Source organism: Nicotiana tabacum, chromosome 19 (assembly GCF_000715075.1).
Source record: "Nicotiana tabacum cultivar K326 chromosome 19, ASM71507v2, whole genome shotgun sequence".
Lineage (NCBI taxonomy): Eukaryota > Viridiplantae > Streptophyta > Magnoliopsida > Solanales > Solanaceae > Nicotiana > Nicotiana tabacum.
This window is the reverse complement of record NC_134098.1, coordinates 126,715,275-126,740,457: the sequence shown is the minus strand read 5'-3', so window position 1 is coordinate 126,740,457 and position 25,183 is coordinate 126,715,275. Positions and strand designations below refer to the sequence as shown.

Sequence of the window (25,183 nt, the reverse complement as noted above, 5' to 3'; positions counted from 1 at the left end):
GATGATGTACAGATTACAGAGGACTTGTCATACGAGGAAATTCCAGTTGCCATCCTAGACCGACAAATCTGCAAGCTACGAAATAAGGAGGTAGCTTCTGTGAAGGTTTTATGGAGGAGCAAGAATGTAGAAGAGATGACGTGGGAATCGGAGAAAGAAATGAAGTCTAAATACCCCCACCTATTTCAAACTGAAGATATGGTTTGAGATGGGATGCTACAACATAGCTCTATGTAGGCTAGCAGGTCATCAGGTAAGCTTTTATTTTTCACTTTCAATATTTATGATTTACGGTCGGTGAGGCAAATTGCTGCTATTTATAAAGATTGGCCATGTGTGGCATGCATAGTATGTTTTCTGGCTGCGTGTAGGTTGGTTTTAACCTAGTGTACGAAGGATACTCTGGCAAAATTTTCCAAAGCCTCTAAGAGTAAACATTCGAGGACGAATGTTCCTAAGGGGGAGTGATGTTACACCCTATATTTTTGTACGTAAAAATGCGTCGTAAGCAAACTAATGTAGGACCAAAAATGAGATAATATTTAAAAGTATATAAAGTAAGTTAATCATGTTACCTCTAAGGTTACAAATATTGAAGATCATGAACAACAAGTATAAAGAGGGTTGGACAGTTCAGAAGCTAAAGCAATTAAATAAAGCAATGTTTCGTCGAAAGTCGACAAGTTGGGAATGTTATAACATGTACCTTTGGGGTGAGACTAGGGTGATTAACATGATAAGGAGATTATGTTATGATTTATATTAGTCGTATGATATCCGTGTGTTATGTTTTAATGTCAAGCGAGTTGTGGAACAAAAGTCGATGAAAGTCATCACAAGTTACACTCATAAGTTTTACTGAAATTTTGGGTCAAATGTAACTGCGATTTTCTCCCAATATACTTAGAGTTATGGGGTGTTCCACCCATCAAATTAAATATCTATGAGTCTATTTTCCAACTCATTAAACCGTTTGTCAATATGACATTGGAGTAGAAAGATATGGGCATTTTTGTGATACTGCGCAAGCTGCTAGGTGACAAGTAGGTGTGTCACCTACTTGCTTAAATGAAAGCCCAAAAATGGGCCATTTCGGGTCGTCCAAAGAGGACTTTTAAGGGCCTATTTTCTTCATATATTAGACTTAAAATAGAGCATAATAACCAGACATAAGCTCTACAAAGAATCCTCCCAAAAATTTCCCACAAACCCTAATTGATTTTCTCTCCCTTTCAAGTTCTAATTGGAGGTAAAACCTAGAGTTTGAAGAACCAAGATAAGAGCTGAGTTATCCAACAAATAAGGTGAGTTTACTGCTCTCTTTCATCCAATTTTTCTTCTGTAAATTCATGGTAAGTCGTTCTATACTTGTAAGAACTCACGGGACGGTGATCGGAAGCCATGAGTTCGAGTTATTCACTTGTAGCGGACTGTTTTGTGGACTGTTTTGTGTTGCTGTTGGGCTGCGTGTTTTACTACTATTTTGTGGAGTTTTGGAGGAGGAAGGGGGTTTATAAATACCATATAAATGTAGGGTGGTTGGCTGGTCGTTCGTCATAACATTTTCGGGTCGTTTGACACTACTACGGTGGTCGTTTTGTGTACGAAGAGATTGGGGTGTGTTGGGCTGTTTGGTAGTATTTGATGGTGTATATAGGGCTGGAAAATGATGTATATATGTTGTTATTGTTCTGTTCTTGTATTGTTGGTTTTATCTTGAATTTGGAGGAAGTAAGGATTATAGGGGAGATGCTGCCCGTTTTAATACAAAATAAGTTTGTCGTTCGTTGTGCGATAGTTGTACCTTTCGTAACTTAACGATAGTATTATTATCGTTCTTGTAGATTAAGGTGCAAAGAGGTGAGTTCAACTTGGTGATTGGAAAGATTGTGATAAGGTATGTTAAGGCTAAGCCTTCCTTCATTTTGGCATGATCTCGTAGCTACATGTGTTAGTAATGAGACAAAAGAGAAGTTCATATTCATGAATTTATTCACACTATTCTAGTCTCATAAGTTACAATATTATTCCTTATCGAGACTCTATATTCAATTTTAGTATTGTCTTCTTCCAGTCAAGAGAGCAGCAAGCCTATATATACAGTATTACAGTATTTTCATTACCATCGAGCTATAATCGATGGGCAGGCCCCTATTGGGCAACCTCTGATCAGATGGAAAGTTATATACCGAGCCTACTGTGGCCGAGCGCCTATGAGCGAGCCCAGCATGGTCGAGATACATAGCCTAGTATGGCCGAGCACCTATGAGCGAGCCTACTATGGCAGAGCAGTTATATATACCGAGCCTTATAAGGCCGTACAATTATTTTACTTACTATATTGAAGGAGTTGAGTCAGTATCAGCAGGTAAGTATATCTCCAGATCATCTTTGACTCCCAGTTACTTCCAGTTATTATATTATCAGTTCAGTTTCGATTTTCAGTTATGTTATTGCCTTACATACTCGGTACATTATTTCGTACTGATGTCCCTTTTCCGGGGACGTTGCATTTCATGCATGCAGGTTCAGATAGATAGACGAGTAGATCTCCTCAGTAGGTGTTTCCCGAGTTCAGCCTGATCGGTAAGCTCCACGCCTTTCGGAGTTGCCAGGTCTAGAGTGTTGTGTACATCTTATGTATATCTGTATATATGTTATGGGTAGGTCGGGGCCCTGTTTCGATCATAGTACATCTATCAGTAGAGGCTTGTAGACATATCCTGTTGGTTAGTGTTGTATGTTGGGTTTGTATAAATTGGTGGTTTGTCAGCTGTAGTAGCTATGACGGCCTTGTCGGCCTAGCTTTATATTGATGTTTAGTTAGCGCTAGTTTCCATTCATTTTTATATTTTGCTTTGCAAATTGTCTTGCAAGGTGGCCCCATGGCCAAAGTATGACATTATATGTTCAGAGTCCCTTAGTCGCAATATGGTACGCCAGATTAGGTGAGGTACCGGGTGCTGGTTTCGCTCCTAGGTTCGGGGCGTGACAAATTGTACAAGTTCACACAACTGAAACTACCAAGCCTAAGCTTCGGTCAAATACTGGCCTCAAGTCCTCCAGACTGGCCCATCACCAAAACACAGAGTGCACATTTCGAACCTCATTCATGGAATAAAAAACCGGCGATGCACAACTAATACCGAGCGCTCATGTGCGCATACGAATACGTGGAAGGAATTCAAAGAGTTATGTCCCAAGTTGAAGCAATCCCGCACTATAAGGAAAGAAAGGTGGGAAGTATATGTCTTAAATGTCCTGTAGCCACTCGAAGATAAGTATAGACGTCATCATACCAATCCACAAGACTCTACTAGAAACTTGCTCATGACTTGTAGAACCTATGAACCTAGAGCTCTGATACCACCTTGTCACGACCCAAAATCCAATTAGTCGTGATGGCACTTAACCCAACCCGTTAGGTAAGCCAATTACCAATTATCCAATTCCAATGAAATTAATTAAAAGAAATATCGAAAACCAATACATTTCCCCAAGAACTGGTAGTACAAATCATGAACTTCTAAGAATAGAGTATGCCAAGCAGAAATGAAATAAATACATAGTCTGTTTTAATAATACATAAACAGAGCTTTTATAAATCTAAGGCTACCATGAACAAGAGGCAGCTATAACAGGAACGCAGGTACATCTTCAAATCCCGCAACCATCGAGCACAGCAACAACAACAGCCAACATCTGCACGCAATGTGCAGAAGTATAGTATCAGTACAACCGACCCCATGTACTGAGTAAGTAACAAACCTAGCCTTAGGTTGAAAGTAGTGACGAGCTTCTACCAAGGTCGGGTCCAAAACCACTAGTCCACAACAGTCCAGAACAACATAAAGCAAATAATACCAGAAGTAATCTCAGAGATGAAATGCTCGGTAAAATTATGATTTCAAAAATAATAGTTCTTCCTTTCAAGTACATCAGTGAAAAAAAACAAATCGTTTACCGAAATTTTCAAAAATATGAATAAGTTTGAAAGCAATAATTTTTCCAACATCCTTTAAATAATAAATAATATGTTTCATTTTCTTTCCAGATAACCCGTGTAAAACAAATGCATCACTATGCCCATCTGTCAACATATGTGAGAAATCATGAATAATATGATACTGTACAGCATGAGGAAAACACATCTCTATGCATATATCTCATGTGTGCATATCAATGCAATGTATCTTAGAGATTGTACTCATGTACTCACACTCTCAGAGTACTCAATCTCACTGTCTCGCATTCTCTCTCAATATGCTCAGCAAACTCAATCACTCAGTGATATACAATACCTGTTGCGGCCTGCAGCCCGATCCCTGTTTATAGTCGACTACGCTCATTGGGGGTGTACAGACTCATGAGGGGCTCCTACAGCCTAAGCGCTATAAGCAAGGACAACTCACATGTTGCACGGACAACTCACGTATTATCTGGATCTGCACGACCAACTCACGTGCAATAATAATATAAGGATCCGCACAGCCAACTCACGTGTTGCACGGCCAACTCACGTGCAATAATAATATAAGGATCCGCACGGCCAACTCATGTGCAATAATAATATAAGGATCTGCACGGCCAACTCACGTGTTGCACGACCAACTCATGTGCAATAAGAAGCCAATAAGGCCTGCTGCAGGCGGGCAGCCCCGGTCCATATATATATATATATATATATATATATATATATATATATATATATATAAAGCCAACATGGCATGTTGCAGCGTGCAGCCCGATCCCAAAAATATCCTCACAATCAGGCCCTCGGCCTCCCTCAGTCATCAATCTCTCCAGTCTCTCTCTCATTGGCTCACAATGTCATGAGAACAATCCAAAATGATGATATGATGTATCAATAAATAATAACAGAGACTGAGATATGATATGATATGTAATGACATGAATATGACTGAGTATGAATTCTCGATTTAAAATAAATATTTCACATCAATATGACCTCTGTGGGTCCCAATAATACTGGCACATAGCCTAACATGATTTTTAATATGCTTTTCATCTCAATTTCTTTAACTCATAAAATCGCATAGAAAATGCCGAGATTATTTAACTACAAAATTCCGCATAAACAATTATGTTAAAATTTCTATAGTGCACGCTCACACGCCCATCACCTAGCATGTGAGTCACCTCCCAACAATTCACGAAATACATATATTCAGGGTTCATACCCTCAACTCCAAGATTAGTAGAGTTACTTACCTCGAACAAGCCAAATCCAATGTCGAGCAAGTTAAGCAATGCTCCAAAAATTCCATTTTGCGCGTATCAACTTCCAAACGACTCGAATCTAGTCACAATTAATTTGATTCAGCCCACAAAAATTATAGGAATTAATTCCATATCAAATACTAATATTTTCCAAAAATCCGAAATTACGCCCCAAAAATTAACGTCTCGGAACCAGACAAAAGTTACGAAATATGAACGTCTATTCAACCGCGAGTCTAACCATATAAATTTTACTCAAATCCGACATCAACTCAACCCTCAAATCTCATAATTAAACCAAGAGGGTTTTCAAAATTTTTCGACTTAATTCACCAATTAAATGTTAAAAACAATTATGGATTCGGGTAATTAAACCAATATTGAGTTAAGAATACTTACCTCGTTATTTTCCTTAAAAATCTCCCAAATATCGCCTCTTCCCGAGCTCCAATCCGTCAAAAATGGAAAACAGAACTTAAACTCACTGCCCAGGCTTATCTTCTTCGCGAACGCAGTCAGTGCCTCGCGTTCGCGAAGAACAAAATAGTTCCCATCCAAATTCCTCCTCTGCGAATGCGACATCACCCTCGCGTTCGCAAAGAACAAAGTGCCTCTGCCTTAATGCCTTCTACGCGAACACGTTCAACTAATCGCGAACGCGATGCTTCCTTCCCCCTCACTACGCGAACGCGACACCCCCTACACGAACGCGTAGACCAATTGCTTGGGGTCCTCAGCTATTTCCTCTCTTCTTCGCGAATGCGTAACACCTCTCGCGTTCGCGATGCACACCCAGTCCACCCTTCATGACGCGTTCTTCTCTCCGCGAACGAGAAGAGAAAATTTTGTCAGCCTCTCAGTTCCTCTTCGCGAACGCGAGGCTCCACTCGCGAACGCGATGAAGAAAACCAGATGGTGCATCAGAAGAATTCCAGCAGTGTTCCAAGTCAAAAATCCAACCCGTTAACCATCCGAAACTTACCCGAGCCCCTCGGGACCTCAACCAAATATACCAACAAGTCATAAAATATCATATGAACTTAGTCGAGCTCTCAAATCACCTCAAACAACACTAAAACTATGAATTACACCCCAATCCAAACCTAATAAACTTTTAAATTTCAAGTTTCTACAAACGACTCTGGAACCTATTAAATCACGTCTGATTGACCTCAAATTTTGCACACAAGTCATGAACGACATAATGGAGCTATGAAAATATTTAGAACTGGATTCCGACCTCGATATCAAAAATTACACCCCCCGGTCAAACTTCCCAAAAATTCAACTTTCGGCATTTCAAGCCTAATTCCATTATGGCCCGCCAAATGATTTTCCGGACATGCTCCTAAGTCCAAAATCACTATACAGAGCTATTGGAATTATCAAAATTCGAATCCGAGGTCATTTACACATAAGTCCACATCCTGTCACTATTTTAACTTAAACTTTAAACATTGGAACTAAGTGTTCCAATTCATTCCAAAACCTCACCAGACACGAACCAATTACCCCGTAAATTCACACCACAACTGTAAAGTACAATTTGAGCAGTAAATGGGGAAACGGGGTTGTAATACTCAAAACGATCGATCGTGTCGTTACATTCTCCCCCACTTAAACATGCGTTCGTCCTCGAACGTGCCAATAGTTGTTTCCAAGCCATCAAATCATTGTTCCATCTTACCACACACGTACCCGGGGTGAACCCACGTCACCCTATTCCACATAGGCTTGACTACACAATACAACTGAAAATCACTAATTTAACCTTTGCCCATAAACCTTGGAGTTTAATTTCCAACATTTAGAATTTCTTTTAAGATACAAATCTTACATTTACACACCGTATAAGTCCGAACAAGTTGCATCGAGCTATAACTATAACCTCAGATATAATCAACCAACATATTACCCAAGTCGCATGCTCGTAGCACCATTCCTGATCGCAGTGACTACTTTGAAACCAACCACATACTAGTATTAAACCCATATCGAACCAAACCTCATCCCAAAACCTTCGTACACTATTGATAATAAAATAAACACGCGAAATTTCATGACCACTCACCAGATCAACAAGTCACGAAGCTCTCTCGCCCCAACCAGAACCGTAATCACTTTCTGAGCCAACTCTCAATATTATACTCCCGAATATACCGAAATCAAACCTAATAGTACCCATTCTAGGTCCAATGACCTTATATTACTAAACACGACTATTCCACAGACATGCCACACCGATATAACTCAGAGCCACAACTCGTGCCATCCGTGCACCAAGACGCAACAATTAAAATGTACACAGTCATGTAAAATAACTCAAATGAGAGAACTGCCCTGCCAGATTAACAAGTACCACCATAACAAAACGCTGAAAATTTATCATACACCGTAGAACCATCACCCGATTCTAACACAAGGTTCATATTATATACCCCGAGCCAGCCTGCTCCAAATTAATAACGACAGAGAGGCAAATGACAAAAATGCCACACAAAACCTGAAAGAACATAACCATTATGCAATCGATCATGCAATACCCAAATACTCATCACGCTCAAATTCCAATATAAGGCTCAAATAGAACCGCACCATCTGTGCACATAACTAATGGATCACAACTCCTCGTAGCATAAAGGAGTAACTCACAGATCATTTTAGAACACGAATAAGTTCAACATCAACCGAATGACACATCTTAATTGGGCCTACCTATGGACCCCCAAATCAACTCGGGTTACCCACAAATAGATAAAAATCCCTCCAAAAATCCATAATGACTGAATCATAATACATTCTACATCTGGCTAGCTCCGGCCACAACTTCACAGTCCACAATCATGAAACAATCTGCTCCTGGGAACTCCCAATCTCCAAATCCATAGAACACGCGAATCACCATATTTGATTCCATCTTCACCGCCCAAATGCCTAACACCTCCCTCATATACGATCATCCCATAAGAAATACTTTAAAAGTTCTTCCGTGCCACTTGACAAAATTTGAATATCAGTAGTCTATCAACCATGTGAGTACCGCAATACTAATTGAACATCCTTAAGTCAAAATACGATGTGCCTTCTGAAATACGCACCCTTCTCATACAACACCAAGTAGCAATCGTATTCATTTAGCCATTTGGAACTGCCCATGTTGTCTGAGAATTCATGACCATTCTGACCGAACTTTGTTACCTTCCTTCAAGACTGAATTGCCACCTTGTACATATAAATCCAAATCTCACACAACACACCACATCTATTATGCCATCATGTGAGAAGTACAAGAATCCCATTATCAACTCTGAGTCACCAGCAAATTACATACCTGGTTAGATAGAAACCTTCATTTTTCTTCCTTCCAGGAGGAAATCACAATACACAACACGTTTTCCACACCAGTAGATAATATCCGGTTTAATCCATGGTAGAAACCATCAAGAACACTTTGAAATTCATCTACACATAATCAAGTTATTAGAACTAAATTCCTCTAACTCGACCAAACCACGTAGGTCACCAAAACCCAAGAATATTGCCACCAAAACACCCGTAAGGCCTCATTATTAGACATCCTCACTTAGAACCACATCGCCCTAAGGCTCAAAGGCCATTGTATTCCTTATTAAGCACCATATAAGTACCACCACCGAGACACCCACTCTGAAAATACCTTATTTGAGTCTAAGGTCGTTTCATTCACCTTCCTGATACCAAAATATAAAATCCATAATGATAAACAAAAATACCACAAGTCTCGACACCATCAAACTAAAATCTCAGATTTTAGCCATATCCGTCAAAAATTCTCAATTGTTACATATTAAATCTCGAATCCATTAGAACTTTCTCGAGAGTCACCCCCTCTGTTCAAATCCACCTTACACCGCCCGAATGGGCCAAAAGATACGTGCCCCATTAGCACAACAACACTCAAAGAAGTAACTATACTTTAATACACCTATCAAAATCATACTCCATGCGCACTACATCATTCACAAATAACAACTCACTCATTCCACGATTTTCATATACTCATAAGTGCAATATAACCCGTAACCAGGAATTTTCCTTATTCGAGTCATTATCGATCTCAACTTTTGCAAGTCATAACTGACCCACCAGTATGTCTCAGTCCAAGACTAAACCTTTACATATAATCATGAAATTAAATTATCAATAGCAGGCTCCCCCACTTGGCTCAAAACCATAGATCGAGACATTCAGTAATTCACAATACCCATATTCAATTACTGCCATAACACCGTAGTGAGATTTAACTAAATTCTTCACAAGCTCTTGCATCACAACCTATATGCTACCTCAAATCGTCTACTAAGCTCGCCTTCATTCTCGTAATGGTCAGGTCAACTTTCTAGACCAATTCAAATTCAAATCCCAATACATCTGCCCTACTAGTAGAAAAGAAGATTCTTCACACAACATTATAAAGATCACACCTCTGTAGTTTATTTCGCGGGTGATAACCCGCATGTTTAGCCTCAAACTGGCATCTTTCTATACCCATTTTTTTATTGCCACAACTCCTACATAATCACTTAACCTTCATGAGTTTGAACCCATCAACAAGACACAAAAATTTAATTTGTTCCACAATTACACCACGTAAAAGATCCTTCAACACATTCATAACTCGAGACTCTATGTCAAATCGAGACAGAAGTCAAATACCGAATAGTCCCTCTTTACATCCCTTTTTCCCATCACTTTCAAACCATCCGAATACATCACGCGGTCACAATAAAATCATCATATGGTCACCCAGATCGAGCTACAAATTCCACTCACAGGGACACTATCGGACATATGAGTCCAATTGTACAAGTTCACACAACTGAAACTACCGAGCCTAAGCTTCGGTCAAATCCTGGCCTCAAGTCCTCCAGACTGGCCCATCACCAAAACACAGAATACACATTTCGAACCACATTCATGGAATAACAAACCGGCGATGCACAACTAATACCGAGCGCTCATGTGCGCATACGAATACGTGGAAGGAATTCAAAGAGTTATGTCCCAAGTTGAATCAATCCTATACGATAAGGAAAGAAATATGGGAAGTATATGTCCTAAATGTCCTGTAGCCTCTCGAAGATAAGTATAGACATCATCATACTGATCCACAAGACTCTACTAGACACTTGCTCATGACTTGTAGAACTTATGAACCTAGAGCTCTGATACCACCTTGTCACGACCCAAAATCCAATTAGTTATGATGGCACCTAACCCAACCCGTTAGGTAAGCCAATTACCAATTATCCAATTCCAATGAAATTAATTAAAAGAAATATCGAAAACCAATACATTTTTCCAAGAACTAGTAGTACAAATCATGAACTTCTAAGAATAGAGTATACAAAGAGGAAATGAAATAAATACATATTCTGTTTGAATAATACATAAATAGAGCTTTTATAAATCTAAGGCTACCATGAACAAGAGGCAGCCACAACAGGAACGCAGGTACGTCTTCAAATCTCGCAACCCTCGAGCACAGCAACAACAACAGCCAATATCTGCACGCAATGTGCAGAAGTGTAGTATCAGTACAACCGACCCCATGTACTGAGTAAGTAACAAATCTAGCCTTAGGTTGAAAGTAGTGACGAGCTTCTACCAAGGTCGGGTCCAAAACCACTAGTCCACAACAGTCCAAAACAACATAAAAAAAATAATACCAGAAGTAATCTCAGAGATGAAATGCTCATCAAAATCATGATTTCAAAAATAATAGTTCTTCCTTTCAAGTACATCAGTGAAAAAAACCAAATCGTTTACCGAAATTTTCAAAAATATGAATAAGTTTGAAAGCAATAATTTTCCGAACATCCTTTCAATAATAAATGATATGTTTCATTTTCTTTCCAGATAATCCGTGTAAAACAAATGCATCACTATGCCCATCTGTCAACATGTGTGAGAAATCATGAATAATATGATACCGTACAGCATGAGGAAAACACATATCTATGCATATATGTCATGTGTGCATGTCAATGCAATGTATCTCAGATACTGTACTCATGTACTCACACTCTCAGAGTACTCAATCTCACTATCTCGCATTCTCTCTCACTATGCTTAGCACACTCAATCACTCAGCGATATACAATACCTACTGCGGCGTGCAGCCCGATCCCTGTTTATAGTCGACTGCGCTCACTAGGGATGTACAGACTCATGAGGGGCTCCTACAGCCCAAGCGCTATAAGCACGGACAACTCACGTGTTGCACGGACAACTCACATACCATAATATAAATATTTGGATCCGCACGGCCAACTCACGTGTAATAATAATATAAGGATCCGCACGGCCAACTCACGTGTTGCACGGCCAACTCACGTGTTGCACGATCAACTCACGTGCAATAAGAAGCCAATAAGGCTTGCTGCAGGTGGGCAACCCCGGTCCATATAATAGTAATAATATATATAAAGCCAACATGACCTGCTGCGGCGTGCAGCCCGATCCCAAAAATATCCTCACAATCAGGCCCTCGGCCTCCCTCAGTCATCAATCTCTCCAGTCTCTCTCTCATTGGCTCACAATGTCATGAGAACAATCCAAAATGATGATATGATGTATCAATAAATAATAACAGAGACTGAGATATGATATGATATGTAATGACATGAATATGACTGAGTATGAATTCTCGATTTAAAATAAATATTTCACATCAATATGACCTCTGTGGGTCCCAATAATACTGGCACATAGCCTAACATGATTTTTAATATGCTTTTCATCTCAATTTCTTTAACTCATAAAATCGCATAGAAAATGCCGAGATTATTTAACTACAAAATTCCACATAAACAATTATGTTACAATTTATATAGTCCACGCCCATACGCCCGTCACCTAGCATGTGCGTTACCTCCCAACAATTCACGAAATACATATATTCAGGGTCATACCCTCAACTCCAAGATTAGAAGAGTTAATTACCTCGAACAAGCCAAATCCAATGTCGAGCAAGCTAAGCAATGCTCCAAAAATTCCATTATGTGCGTATCAACTTCCAAATGGCTCGAATCTAGTCACAATTAATTTGATTCAGCCCACAAAAATTATAGAAATTAATTTTATATCAAAATACTAATATTTTTTAAAAATTCAAAATTACACCTCAAAAATTACTCGTGGAGCCCACATCTCGGAACCCGACAAAAGTAACGAAATATGAACACCCATTCAACCGCGAGTCCAACCATACAAATTTTACTCAAATTCGACATCAACTCGACCCTCAAATCGCATAATTAAACCAAGAGGGTTTTCAAAATTTTCCGACTTAATTCACCAATTAAATGTTAAAAACAACTATGGATTCGGGTAATTTAACCAATATTGAGTTAAGAATACTTACCCTGTTATTTTTCTTGAAAATCTCCCAAATATCGCCTCTTCCCGAGCACCAATCCGTCAAAAATGGCCAGGCTTAAACTCCTCTCATTTTCAGAACTTAAATTCACTGCCCAGGCTTTTCTTCTTCGCGAACGCGGTCAGTGTCTCACGTACGCGAAACACAAAATAGTTCCTGTCATAATTCCTCCTCCGCGAACGCGACATCACCCTCGCGTTCGCAAAGCACAAAGTGCCTCTGCCTCAATGCCTTCTACGCGAACACGTTCAACCAATCGCGAATGCGATGCTTCGTTCCCCCTCACTATGCGAACGTGACTCCCCCTACGCGACGCGTAGACCAATTGCCTGGGGTCCTCAGCTACTTCCTCTCTTCTTCGCGAACGCGTAACACCTCTCGCGTTCGCGATGCACACCCAGTCCACCCTTCGCGAACGCGTTCTTCTCTTCGCGAACGCGAAGAGCAAATATTGCCAGCCTCTCAGTTCCTCTTCGCGAACGCGAGGCTCCACTCGCGAACGCGATGAAGGAAACCAGATGGTGCATCAGAAAAATTCCAATAGAGTTCCAAGTCCAAAATCCAACCCGTTAACCATCCGAAACTCACCCAATCCCCTCGGGACCTCAACCAAATATACCAACAAGTCCTAAAACATCATACGAACTTAGTCGAGCCCTCAAATCACCTCAAACAATCCTAAAACCATGAATTATACCCCAATTCAAACCTAAAGAACTTTGAAATTTCAAGTTTCTACAAACGACTCCGGAACCTATCAAATCACGTCTGATTGACCTCAAATTATGCACACAAGTCATGAACGACATAACGGAACTATGAAAATTTTTAGAATTGGATTCCGACCTCGATATCAAAAAGTCAACCCCCGGGTCAAACTTCCCAAAAATTTAACTTTTGGCATTTCAAGCCTAATTCTACTACGGACCTCCAAATAATTTTTTGGACACTCTCCCAAGTCCAAAATTATTATACGAAGCTATTGGAATTATCAAAATTTGAATCCAAGGTCGTTTACACATAAGTTCATATCCGGTCACTATTTTAACTTAAACTTTAAACCTTGAAACTAAGTGTTCCAATTCATTCCAAAACCTCACTAGACCCGAACCAATTACCCCTGCAATTCACACAACAACTGTAAAGTATAATTTGAGCAGTATATTGGGAAACGAGATTGTAATACTCAAAACGACCAGCCGAGTCGTTATATTTTTCATTACATTTCTTCTTCTTTTTTAATTGTTACACTCAATTTATTCACTTAATCATTATGAAACTAATACTATATATTCAATTATTCATTATATATATTTAGTATAACTTTTTCGAGGAATTATGTGTATACTATTGTATTATTATAGGGGGAAAGGTAATAAACATGGTATAACTCAATTATATTATATTTTTATTGAAGTATAATATTATATATTTCTGGTATAATCATTTTTAGAGGTATACTAATGTATTATATACATGGTATAATTCAATATATGTTATAATGGTATTAAGGTATTATATTACATATATATGGTATAATGTTTTTTTAGAAATGCCATGTATATAAATATTAATGTAAGAATATACCTTGTGTGACTTTTTTAAGAATATACCATTTAATGAGAAATATTGTGTATACTAAGGTAATAATATACCTTTGATCTTTTTAATAAGAAAGTACTCTTTGGTATAATCATGATATAAAATTATATGGTTTATAATGTATATATATCTCAAATATACATTACATTTTTCTTGAAACATATGTATTTTATTTTTTCATATATATAAAGATATATACTTTCGCTAGATAATGTTGTATAAAAAGGTGCATGTACTTTTTTCTAGTAAAAAGATCCATGTATGGAATATAGAAAATATGTTATGGAATAAATTAGTTTCCAATAAAAAAAAAGGAAAACATATTACCATTTAAATATGTTAGGGATTGGTTTCAAGAGAAAATATAGGGAAAAAATGTTTAAAAGTACTGGGAATATTTTCATTAAGGAAATAAATGGATTGGGTGCATGATTATAGGTACATGGTTTAAAGGTGTCTGTTAAAAATATAATTATTTAGTTGTCATGTGTGTAAAATAGCTATTGGTGATAAGTTTATGAAAATTTTCCTTCAATTATGCACATTTATGCTTTTTCCCCTAAAAAGAACCTGATCCGTTACTTTTTCGGACAATAAGCCCAACTAATCTAACCTCAGTCTCAAACTCACTCTTTAGTCTTTGTTTGAGAACCTTCGAGCACCATTAGAGAACCTCCATTACTGCTTTCAATTTTAGTACCAACCATTATTAACTCCTTCAACTAATTCCTATGAAGAACCAAAACATGAGCGCTGCTTAAAGATTTCCAATCACCTCGTAAAGTGAAGGTTGACGAAAATATTGCTCCAGCTCGTAATGATTTTGAGAGTGATTATCACCAGCAACATATGGTCACCGGAGCAAAACGGACAAGTTTTTTTTATGCTTTTCTCCGTGTGATTTTCACTATAGGAATCTATGCAACTATGATCGGCTTTGTATTGCTAATGGGCTGGTGCATTGTGGCAACAGCATTAATGCTTTGTTCATTTTGTTGTGGATGAAAACAAAATCATGGTTCATTTAGCTTAGAAATTTTGTAATTAAGCATTTATATATACCTGTTTAATCAAGCACATTAATTGCTTAAAATTAGCAACTGCTAATTGTCTTCGATTTACTTGTGCATTCTCTTGATTTTTAATTAATAAACACTGCTTGCCCTCTTTTTAATTTCATCCATGCATTCACTTGGGTATCGGCTTGTGATTATGGGTCCGGTAGTTTGGAATATTTGGGAGCATTGACCCGCCCCAAATAGTTTAGATAAAGAAATCTTTTTGATATACTACTAGTAGTAATATTTCTTAAATCCTTCTCACGTCGTGAAGTGCTTCCCTTTTTTTTTTTTGGAAGTATAATATATTTAGAAACATCCATATATAGAAGTGTTACAAATCAAAATATATTGCTAAAAGTAATTATATATATATTTGACTATATCAAAGAATAAACTATTTGATTCTCCAATTGTGTTGGGATGGATGACGCGTAAAAATAAAACGAATCAACTATAATTAACTAATTTACTTGTTCATGTTTGAATTTAGTGATGGTAATCCGATCCGTTGGCTTGTAGTATTAACATCTCCATTTTAATTAGGAAATTTAGTTTCACACGTCTTTAGGAATAGGAATCCGAAAAGGAAATGACGAAGTACTAAATCCTAATCCAAGACAAAAAATAAAAATATCAAACCCTAAGGGAAACGAAGGAAGCCTGATGTTGCCTCCTCTATCTATAAGCAAACTACATTGACGGTAAAAGTAAAACTACGTACTCTCTAAGTATACTAGCTAGCTTTTGCAAACAATGGCTACAAAAGTAGTACTTTCCTCTTCTCTTTACCTGAACATCTCATTCACACTCCTTGTAATTGTACTACTAGTAAGTAGTAACTTTCCCTTCCACCGCTCTCTATCTCCACACCAAAAAACTACTCATATCTTCATCACCAAAACCACCACTATCCCACAACAACATTAACGTCTCCTTAATTCGACTTCTATTGCTTTTGAACACCCAAAACAGTTCAACGATAATAGTATCCAACAGGAGGATACATTATTAATTTTAATGAACATGGGTCCAAGCACACGCCTCTATATAATATCAATGTTTCTTTTTGGTTTTCTCAGCACGGGGTAGCTTTTGCAATTGTATATTCCGTCTTATTGTGCTCAGTAAAATGCTATTGTGATGAATTATTATAACAAAATCTTGGTTCGTTTAGCATAGGAAATTTTGTAACGGGACAATATGCTAGCACATAATTGCTTAAATAAGCTGCCCATTCCCATTTTGGGCGGAACAAATCTACTAATTCTTTGATTCTAGTTAGTAAGAGGAATCTTGAACTAAGAAATAGACCCTAGAAGCTAAAAAAGGCTATCTTGTGCAATTGCAATAATCGGATTCATTAATATTCCTGGTATAGTAGATGCTATCACACGTACGATCATACTCAATTCAATTGAATTGTTTGATCTTAAAGCCTAATTATTCCTTCTTCTTTTTTCAACTCATTTTATCTAATTTATATCTAATCTATTTTTTTGGCTTGACTAGTTAGAATAGCCAAGCCATTTCCTTTTCTTTCAGATAGCAGGTTGGGCAAAATCACTAAAGAAAAAAATCTATTCAATTAGCATAAAAGGAGAGAGAGGGATTCGAACCCTCGATAGTTCTTTGTTTAAACTATATCGGTTTTCAAGACGAGGGCCATCAACGGCTCAACCATCTCTCCGAAAGATTATTTTTATTTTATTCCTCCTAATAGAACATGACCATAGGGCTTTTTAGTAAGTGGTAGTGTTCCAATAACCAATAAAAGGGCTAGTTCATTAGTTCATAATTTATAACTAACTCGAATATTTTTTTATTTTTTAACTCAATTTAAAAAAAATAAAAGAATAATAAATAAAAAGAGGGGTGAAGTGTAGCTGCTCCTCTTTCGGATAGCTAGAACACCGACAGATCGAGCGAAGAGTCCATAAGGAGAATTTTCAGCCCCAAACAATTTGGATAAAGAATTTTTTTATATGTTATTGAAATCCTTCTCATGACTCAATCATACATCATCAAGTGCTTCCCTTTTTGTTTTCAACATTTCGAGAATAATATCCTTTTGTTTCGTTTGGAAGTATAGGTAAAAACTCCTTTATATAAAATATATCTCATCTAACATATTTATACATGTTTGTTAGAGACTAATCTAACATGATAAGTTATGTATAAATATCAAAAACTTTAATGTGAAACTATTTAACTATATCATATAACTCAGGTTATGATTTATTTCTTTTCTTCTCTTAATCATGGTAGCTTTAGCATTCATATCTCCCCTTCCCGTGTCCTTAGGTTTTGATACAATTGCTTGTTGCCTTCTTAACTTTTCAATTGGCTCTTTAATACACTTCAAAGATTTCTCCATCTTTTGTCGCTGCTAATTTGCTATACAACTATCTATTGCTTTAGTCATTATTTCTAACTTCTCACTCCATCATCAAAATTCTTGTAGCCAACCTCTTAGGTTTTAAAACACATATGTTATTTTACTTTGCTACTTCATCAATGCGACAAAAGTTTAGAGGATTATGATATTATAACTATTTTCAGTAACTATTGACCTATCGCAAAACCTCTTTAAAATCAGAATATATGAAATCAACTAATCATGTGAAACTCACATAAAGTAGTACTAATAGTAACTAAAATTAGGTATAAAAGGTTAGTATATCCCATTCCTACTAGGAGCAGTTAACAATTCATTTAGCGTAGTCCAGTTTTATACTCTCGAGTTCGATTGTTATAATACACTTGAAAGTAATGCAAGCAAAGTGCAAAGATGTACAATGTTTTGCCTTTGGTATGTATGGTGTGGCCTTGCGGCAAAAGAGACCAAAGCCCATTTGGGAGATGGGAATTTTGGCAAGAGAGGGAGTGGAGTATTGGGTCAAACTCAAAAGTACAAAAGTAGGCCTCAGTGATACGCAGTATGATTGGATGGTGGAAGGTAGCCACGTTGTTATACTGTTACGCTTAACATAGTCATCTTTCATAACAATATCCAACCCCCCCCCCCCCCCCCCAAAAAATCAAATCACCACTCTCCTCTATCTACTATACTCCCCCCCAAATCCCTCATTCCCCTTTTTATGCAGATTCCAGGTTCCCATTCTATTGTCCTTTTCCAATTCGCAGATAGTAACAATTTTGTGCCATTCTTGAATACCCACTTCAAGATTTCATCTCCCAGGCATAAAGGTACTGTCTTTTCATGTTTTCTACCCCTTTGTTTATTGGCTAGGGTTTTGCTTTGTGTTTGTTACCGTGATTTTTCAATTCGGTTTTTGTTTTTGATTCTGTGGTTAATTTTTGTGTGTTTTATCTTGGGAAATCTTGTCAATTATGTTGGGTTTGTTTGATTTATGTATTATGTGTTTATCTGGATTGTCTTGTAACATATGTTGGGGAAATAATTACTAGCTTTTTGGAGTTCAAGACTGGTTTAGCATCACCAAATGGCACACTGTTTGTATTGTTGAAGGTTGAATAATCTTCACCTGCAGATATTTCATAAATACTGATGATAATTATGGGTTTTAGTTTCTGCATTTGTAGATGTTTGGTCCTTGATTTGGTTATACAAATTTAAGATTGGCACTTGTGCTGTCGGTTGATCTGAATCACTTCCCTTTTCGAACTTGTTTGTTGAATGTTAAGGCTTTTCATTGACTTATTGTTTCCTCGGGATTGAATTTCTTTTTGGTTCTCTGAGATATTTTGGGAGCAAAAGTTTAATGCTTTATTGGTGGCCGGATGCTTGCAATTGGCGTTTAATCTTATATTTGTTTCGTGAATGTTGCTTTAGGTCATGGCTGGGAAGCGAGTTATAGCCATATGTCAGTCAGGTGGTGAATTTGAGACTGATAAAGATGGTTTCCTTTCGTATAAAGGCGGAGATGCTCATGCTATGGAAATGGATGACAAAATGAACTATAATGATTTCAAGATGGAGGTAGCTGAGATGTTCAACTTCAGCCTTGCTACCATGTCAGTTAAATATTTTCTACCTGGAAACAGGAAGACACTTATAACAATCTCCAATGACAAAGACCTTAAGCGCATGATCAAATTCCATGGTGACTCTGATTCTGCCGAGATCTATGTGATGACTGAAGAAGCTGTTGATCCTGATTTCTCAAACATGCCTGGCAGTAGGTAGATTCCTTGCTGCTGCCTAAATATGTAGAATTCTCCCTTTTTAAAGGATGAAATATATAGGGATATACTGTGTTGCAGGTCAAGCCGAACGACTTTATCAGAAATGGCAATACCTGTTGACGCTCCTCTGAGTGTCGTGGAGGATATCGTGGATGACCCCAACGAGCCTGGCCTCTTGCTTGATGCCAATTTTGATGTTGTAAGTGATACAAACAACATTGACGACTCAATTGGGATAGAAGCTGAAATGCCTGTTCCTGTTTCATTTGTTGCCACTAATTATGACGAAAAGAATGCTAAAGCTGCTCAGCAGTGGCAGAATGATATAACTGGTGTGGGTCAAAGGTTTAATAGCGTACATGAATTTCGTGAGACATTGCGAAAATATGCTATTGCAAATCAATTTGCTTTCAAGTACAAGAAGAATGATAGTCATCGAGTTACTGTAAAATGCAAAGCAGAGGGCTGTCCATGGAGAATTCATGCATCAAGATTGTCAACCACCCAATTGATTTGCATTAAAAAAATGAATCCTACACATACATGTGAAGGGGCTGTTGTTACTAATGGATATCAGGCAACGAGGAGTTGGGTGGCTAGTATTATAAAGGAGAAGTTGAAAGTTTTCCCGAATTACAAGCCAAAGGACATTGTCAATGACATACAAAAGGAATACGGCATCCAGTTAAATTATTTCCAGGCATGGCGTGGAAAAGAGATTGCTAAAGAGCAGCTTCAAGGTTCGTATAAGGAGGCATATAGTCAGCTGCCATTTTTTTGTGAAAAGGTGATGGAGACAAATCCTGGAAGTCTTGCTACTTTCACTACAAAGGATGACTCAAGCTTTCATAGGCTATTTGTATCATTTCATGCTTCACTCTATGGCTTCGAACAAGGCTGCAGGCCCCTGATTTTCCTTGATAGTATATTCTTAAAGTCTAAATACCAAGGCACTCTGTTAGCAGCAACAGCTGCTGATGGGAATGATGGTGTTTTTCCTGTTGCTTTTGCCATAGTAGACGCAGAATCTGATGATAACTGGAGTTGGTTCCTATTACAGCTTAGAACTGCATTGTCAATGTGTCGTGGTATTACTTTTGTGGCAGATAGAGAGAAGGGGCTTAGAGAATCAATTGCTGAAATATTTCAGGGCGAGGACGTCTTTCATGGCTACTGTCTACGCTATCTTTCTGAACAACTTATCAGAGATGTGAGAGGCCAATTTTCTCATGAAGTCAAACGCCTTTTGGTTGAGGATTTTTATGGTGCAGCTTATGCATCAAAGCCTGAAGGCTTCCATAGGTGTGCTGATAGCATAAAAAGTATTTCAGTAGATGCTTACAACTGGGTAATGCAAAGTGAGCCTAATAATTGGGCAAATGCTTTCTTCCGTGGGATGCGATATAACCACATGACATCAAACTTTGGAGAGCTTTTCTATGGTTGGGTATCAGATGCTCATGACTTGCCAATCACTCAGATGGTTGATGCAATAAGAGGTAAGATTATGGAGCTCATTTATACCCGGCGGACTGAGTCCAATCAGTGGGTGACAAGGCTAACTCCATCTATGGAGGAAAGGCTAGAGAAGGAAAGCCTAAATATTAGTTCTCTTCAAGTGTTGACATCTAGTGGTACCAAATTTGAGGTACGAGGGGATACCATAGAATTTGTTGATGTTGACCATTGCGATTGTAGTTGCAGAGGGTGGCAGCTAACTGGTTTACCTTGTTGCCATGCAATAGCTGTCATGGTTTGCCTTGGCCGTGATCCATACGACTATTGTGCCAGATACTTTACTGCTGATAGTTATAGATCAACATATTCAGAGTCAATACATCCAATTCCAAGCTTAGAAAGGCCCAAAAAAAAGGATGCTTCTCAAGCTGCTGTAACAGTAAACCCTCCTCCCACCCGTCGTCCACCAGGGCGGCCAACTACTAAGAAGGTGGGTTCCCATGAAGTAACTAGGCGTCAACTCCAATGCAGTAGATGCAAGGGTACAGGCCACAATAAGTCAACTTGCAAAGAGGTGTTATTGGAAAGCTAAGCTCTATAGGTATATACTTTATTTTTTGTTATTATTTTTCCTGTCTTGTGGGTTGTTGTTGTTGTGTGTGTGTGGGGGGGGGGGGGTAATTGGTGCTGTTATCTATTTATACATGTATAATTTTTTTTTTAATTTGCTATTCGCTTGTATTATTTGCGTATATTTTTTGTTATTATTTTTCCTCTGTCTTGTGCGTCGTTGTGTGTGTGTGGGGTGGGGGGTTGATTGGTGCTGTTATCTATTTATACATGTATACAATTTTTTTTAATTTGCTATTCGCATGTATTATTTGTGTAAGCTGCCTAACAAGTTGCCAATGCAATAGGTTAGAATTTTGGTTCAGTTCGACAATCCAGTATGTAAATGATTTGGAAAATGACTCAAGTCAATACAATAACTTATATAATAATAGAATGAAAGACCAAATGGTAGAGGTCTGGCATTGCATTTTCTCCCCAAGAAAATATCTTATTTTCTCTGAAGTCTGAACAACTTGGAGCATATATACAGTCATTATGTATCTTTTGTCGCCGCAATATATGAGATTAAGTACTTGTAGTTAGCTTGACAATATACCTAAAAAGATTATTTGTGGGTGACCTTGATGATTGAGTATGAATTAACCTTGAAATTGTAGTATTTGTTTATTTTTTATGTTGGATCTCATGGATAAATTTTACCAGGCTGATCCTCGTTTACTGTGCCCTTCACAACAGTTACATCACTTGCATTCAGATGGTCTCAAATTGTTGAGACATCTTGCTGTTAAGAAGTGAACAAATTGGAAGAAATGGCGTCCAATGAAAATATAAGCATTTGGACAAGATAAATAGGAGATTGAGATGCATTGGGGAAAATTTGAATTTATAATTAAATAAATATATATATAGAGAGAGAGAGGCACGTGAGGAATGGGTAGGTGGCTTACACATATATATATATATATATATATATATATATATATATATATATATATATATATATATATATATATATATATAGAGAGAGAGAGAGAGAGAGAGAGAGAGAGAGAGAGAGTAGGTGGCTTGCTTGCGAACGATATCTACGATTATTGTACCACTACTAATAAAGCTCAAACACCATAGAGTAACTATGTGGTCAGTCTTATAGAAGTCTAAACCCGATTTTGCCTAACTTCCATCGGAACTCTCTTCTAACCTCATTATTTATTCCACTATCCAGTGTTATTAAGGCCATTGCTTTGTTGCTTAAAGCAATAGAAACGATGAAAAGCGAGGGGTCATCGCTGCATGGGCGAAACTATGTGGTCAGTCTTATAGAAGTCTAAACCCGACTTTGCCGCTATATTTTGATATTTTCATTCCTAACTTAAAAAATGCCGAAGGAACTCTCTACTAACCTTATTATTATTCTATTATCCTGTGTTATTAAAGGCCATTGCTTTGTTGCTTAAAGCGATAAAACGACGAAAAGCAAGGGGTCATCGCTTTGTGGGCGAAGCCATGCACTTAAGATAAATGTACATTCTAAGAATGACTTACAAGGTGATTCCAATGAGAAACAATTTATTTTTTGAATCTCAACTTTGAGGAGTTGGAATTGTAACAACAACATCAACCCAGTGAAGTCCCACAAGTGGGGTCTGGGGAGGGTAGTGTGTATGCAGACCTTACTCCCCTACCTTGGGAGGGTAAATAGGTTGTTGTCGATAGACCCTTGACTCAGGCGGGAAGGAAGGAGTTGGAATTGTATCAGCATTATTGTAAATTGGATGTCGAAATAGCCCTATGGGCCTTTTCGCTTTTTTGCACTTTTTCCATTTAAAAACAGTCTTTATCTCATATTTTATTCTTTTTTAAAAAAATTGTATATTGGTCAAATATCTAACTAGTAAACTTTGATTTAAAAATATGCATGTGCCTCAAATGTGAGTTATTTCTTGTTTGGGTCATCTGTTATTAAGACACATGACCATCACCCTTTGGGGTTTGCTGGATTTGGGGGGTGGGGGTGGGTGCTGAAAACTTTAAGAACTAAGAAGGTTTTTCCTTTTATGATCACATCACCTTTCCTATATAGTCGATAAATAAATTGAAATTTATTGTCAAAAGGAAAAAATTTATCAGCATAATTGAAGTAGTCCATTGGCAACAGCAAAGATGAGCGAAGTTAGGGTGAAAATTGAAGGAACAGCTAAACAGATAATGTATCTTAAAAAGAAAAAAGCTATTCAATGTTGAATGTTAGGTGAAGTTTATCTGCAACAGCGTGTTCAAATTGTTTTGTTAGTTCTTGTGTAAAGCCTGAGATAGTAGTGACTAGCTGCCGGCAATGAAAAGATTCAGATGGAAGATGACTTTCTTCAGTAAGGAAACTGATTCTGGAGAGGCATGAGGTGATATTACTTTGATTAGGAAGCTGATCTGAGAGTTAAAGTCTTTCGTTTTTGTTCATTCACTGAATAAGCTAGCATGAGTAATTATGAACTTGCTTATGGTAAAGCACATATAATGTGTTTTCAGTAAGTTAATGAAGAAGGTTCTCAATGTGTGAAAGTACTAGTGTGGTAAGATAGTTCAAAATTATTAGGATTTATTGCCCCCAGCCCCCAAGGTAAATCCATCACATATCCATTGAGTGCCTTTTCCATTTTAGGATGCTTTGTAATTTAGACCCGCATTCAACATTTTAGGATAAATTGTTACCCATCTCCAACTGGGACCACTCAACTAATCTCATGAACTTGAAAGTTTGTTTAAGAGTTTCTGATTTGACTTTCTAATAAATCACGAGTTGATAGAATGGAATGTGACGTTTTCCTCTATCAAGCATTTTTTATAGTAGCTTTCACAATTAATTTAATGTCTTTTCCTTGCACTATAAGTTTGATATGGAAGTCAAACGAAACCATATCTCCAGACCTGGGTAAACCATACAGTATAACTGTGTAACATAGTAGTGCATTGCAGTCGTTTGGTAGCTGTTTCTTGTATATCCTTGTGCTTCCAGTATTGGGATGTCATTTTGGACTTGTTTTTGGTTGTATATCTCAGATGCTTAGCAATTGAAAATTGTGGTTCTTCATTTGGCTTTTCTATAGTATATCTGTGCGGAAAAGTCTCATTTGGGAGTGGCAAGATTGATTATGCTTCTCAATGAACTTCTTTTCCTTCTGCTGTCAGGTCAATGGACAAAAGTGGTCCAGCTTTGGGAGGAAGATACCTTTTCTTGATCATTCTTCCAATCTGTACTTCTAACTTAAGGTTCTTGGTAGTTACTTAGTTATTTGAGAATAATGTTAGTGACTCATAAACGAGGATATTTGATTCTCTTGTTAGTCTCCCTCTGTTCTATACTTCTAATGTAAATGTGGTGAATTCTACATTCAGGTTGTCACCTTTTTAGTGATGAAAAACGCGACTTCTGGTCGTGAAACTTAAAGAGCAGTCCTTCAACTGATTTTCTGTTTGTGGTACTTGTTCAATAAGCGAACCCGAAATATATAGGCATTTTGCTGTGTCATCATCAAATACCTTTGCGGTATCGGAACAACAAAAGTGATCATCGGATTTGACATGATTTCTAAGTTGTTAGTTACCAAAAATTCAGTTGCTACTTGTTCTGGACTAGAGGTTGGTCCAACCATGCTAGTTGATAAAT

At 37.6% G+C, this 25,183-nt stretch overlaps 1 protein-coding gene across 1 annotated transcript; it reads left to right on the top strand.

Annotated features, from left to right (window-relative positions):
• The first annotated feature begins 18,264 nt into the window (after positions 1-18,264).
• LOC107792641 (uncharacterized) lies at positions 18,265-24,969 on the top strand. Its single transcript, XM_075238599.1, has 4 exons — positions 18,265-18,531; positions 19,139-19,488; positions 19,570-21,550; positions 24,706-24,969. The coding sequence occupies exons 2-3, from the start codon at positions 19,142-19,144 to the stop codon at positions 21,539-21,541; spliced, it is 2,319 nt and encodes a 772-aa protein (XP_075094700.1). The 5' UTR covers positions 18,265-18,531; positions 19,139-19,141; the 3' UTR covers positions 21,542-21,550; positions 24,706-24,969.
• The last annotated feature ends 214 nt before the right edge of the window (positions 24,970-25,183 follow it).

Coding starts and splice junctions, on each gene's coding strand:
- LOC107792641 (XM_075238599.1), top strand. CDS start 19,142: ATGGCTGGGAAGCGAGTTATAGCCATATGTCAGTCAGGTGGTGAATTT. Junction 19,489..19,569: donor TCAAACATGCCTGGCAGTAG/GTAGATTCCTTG, acceptor ACTGTGTTGCAG/GTCAAGCCGAACGACTTTAT.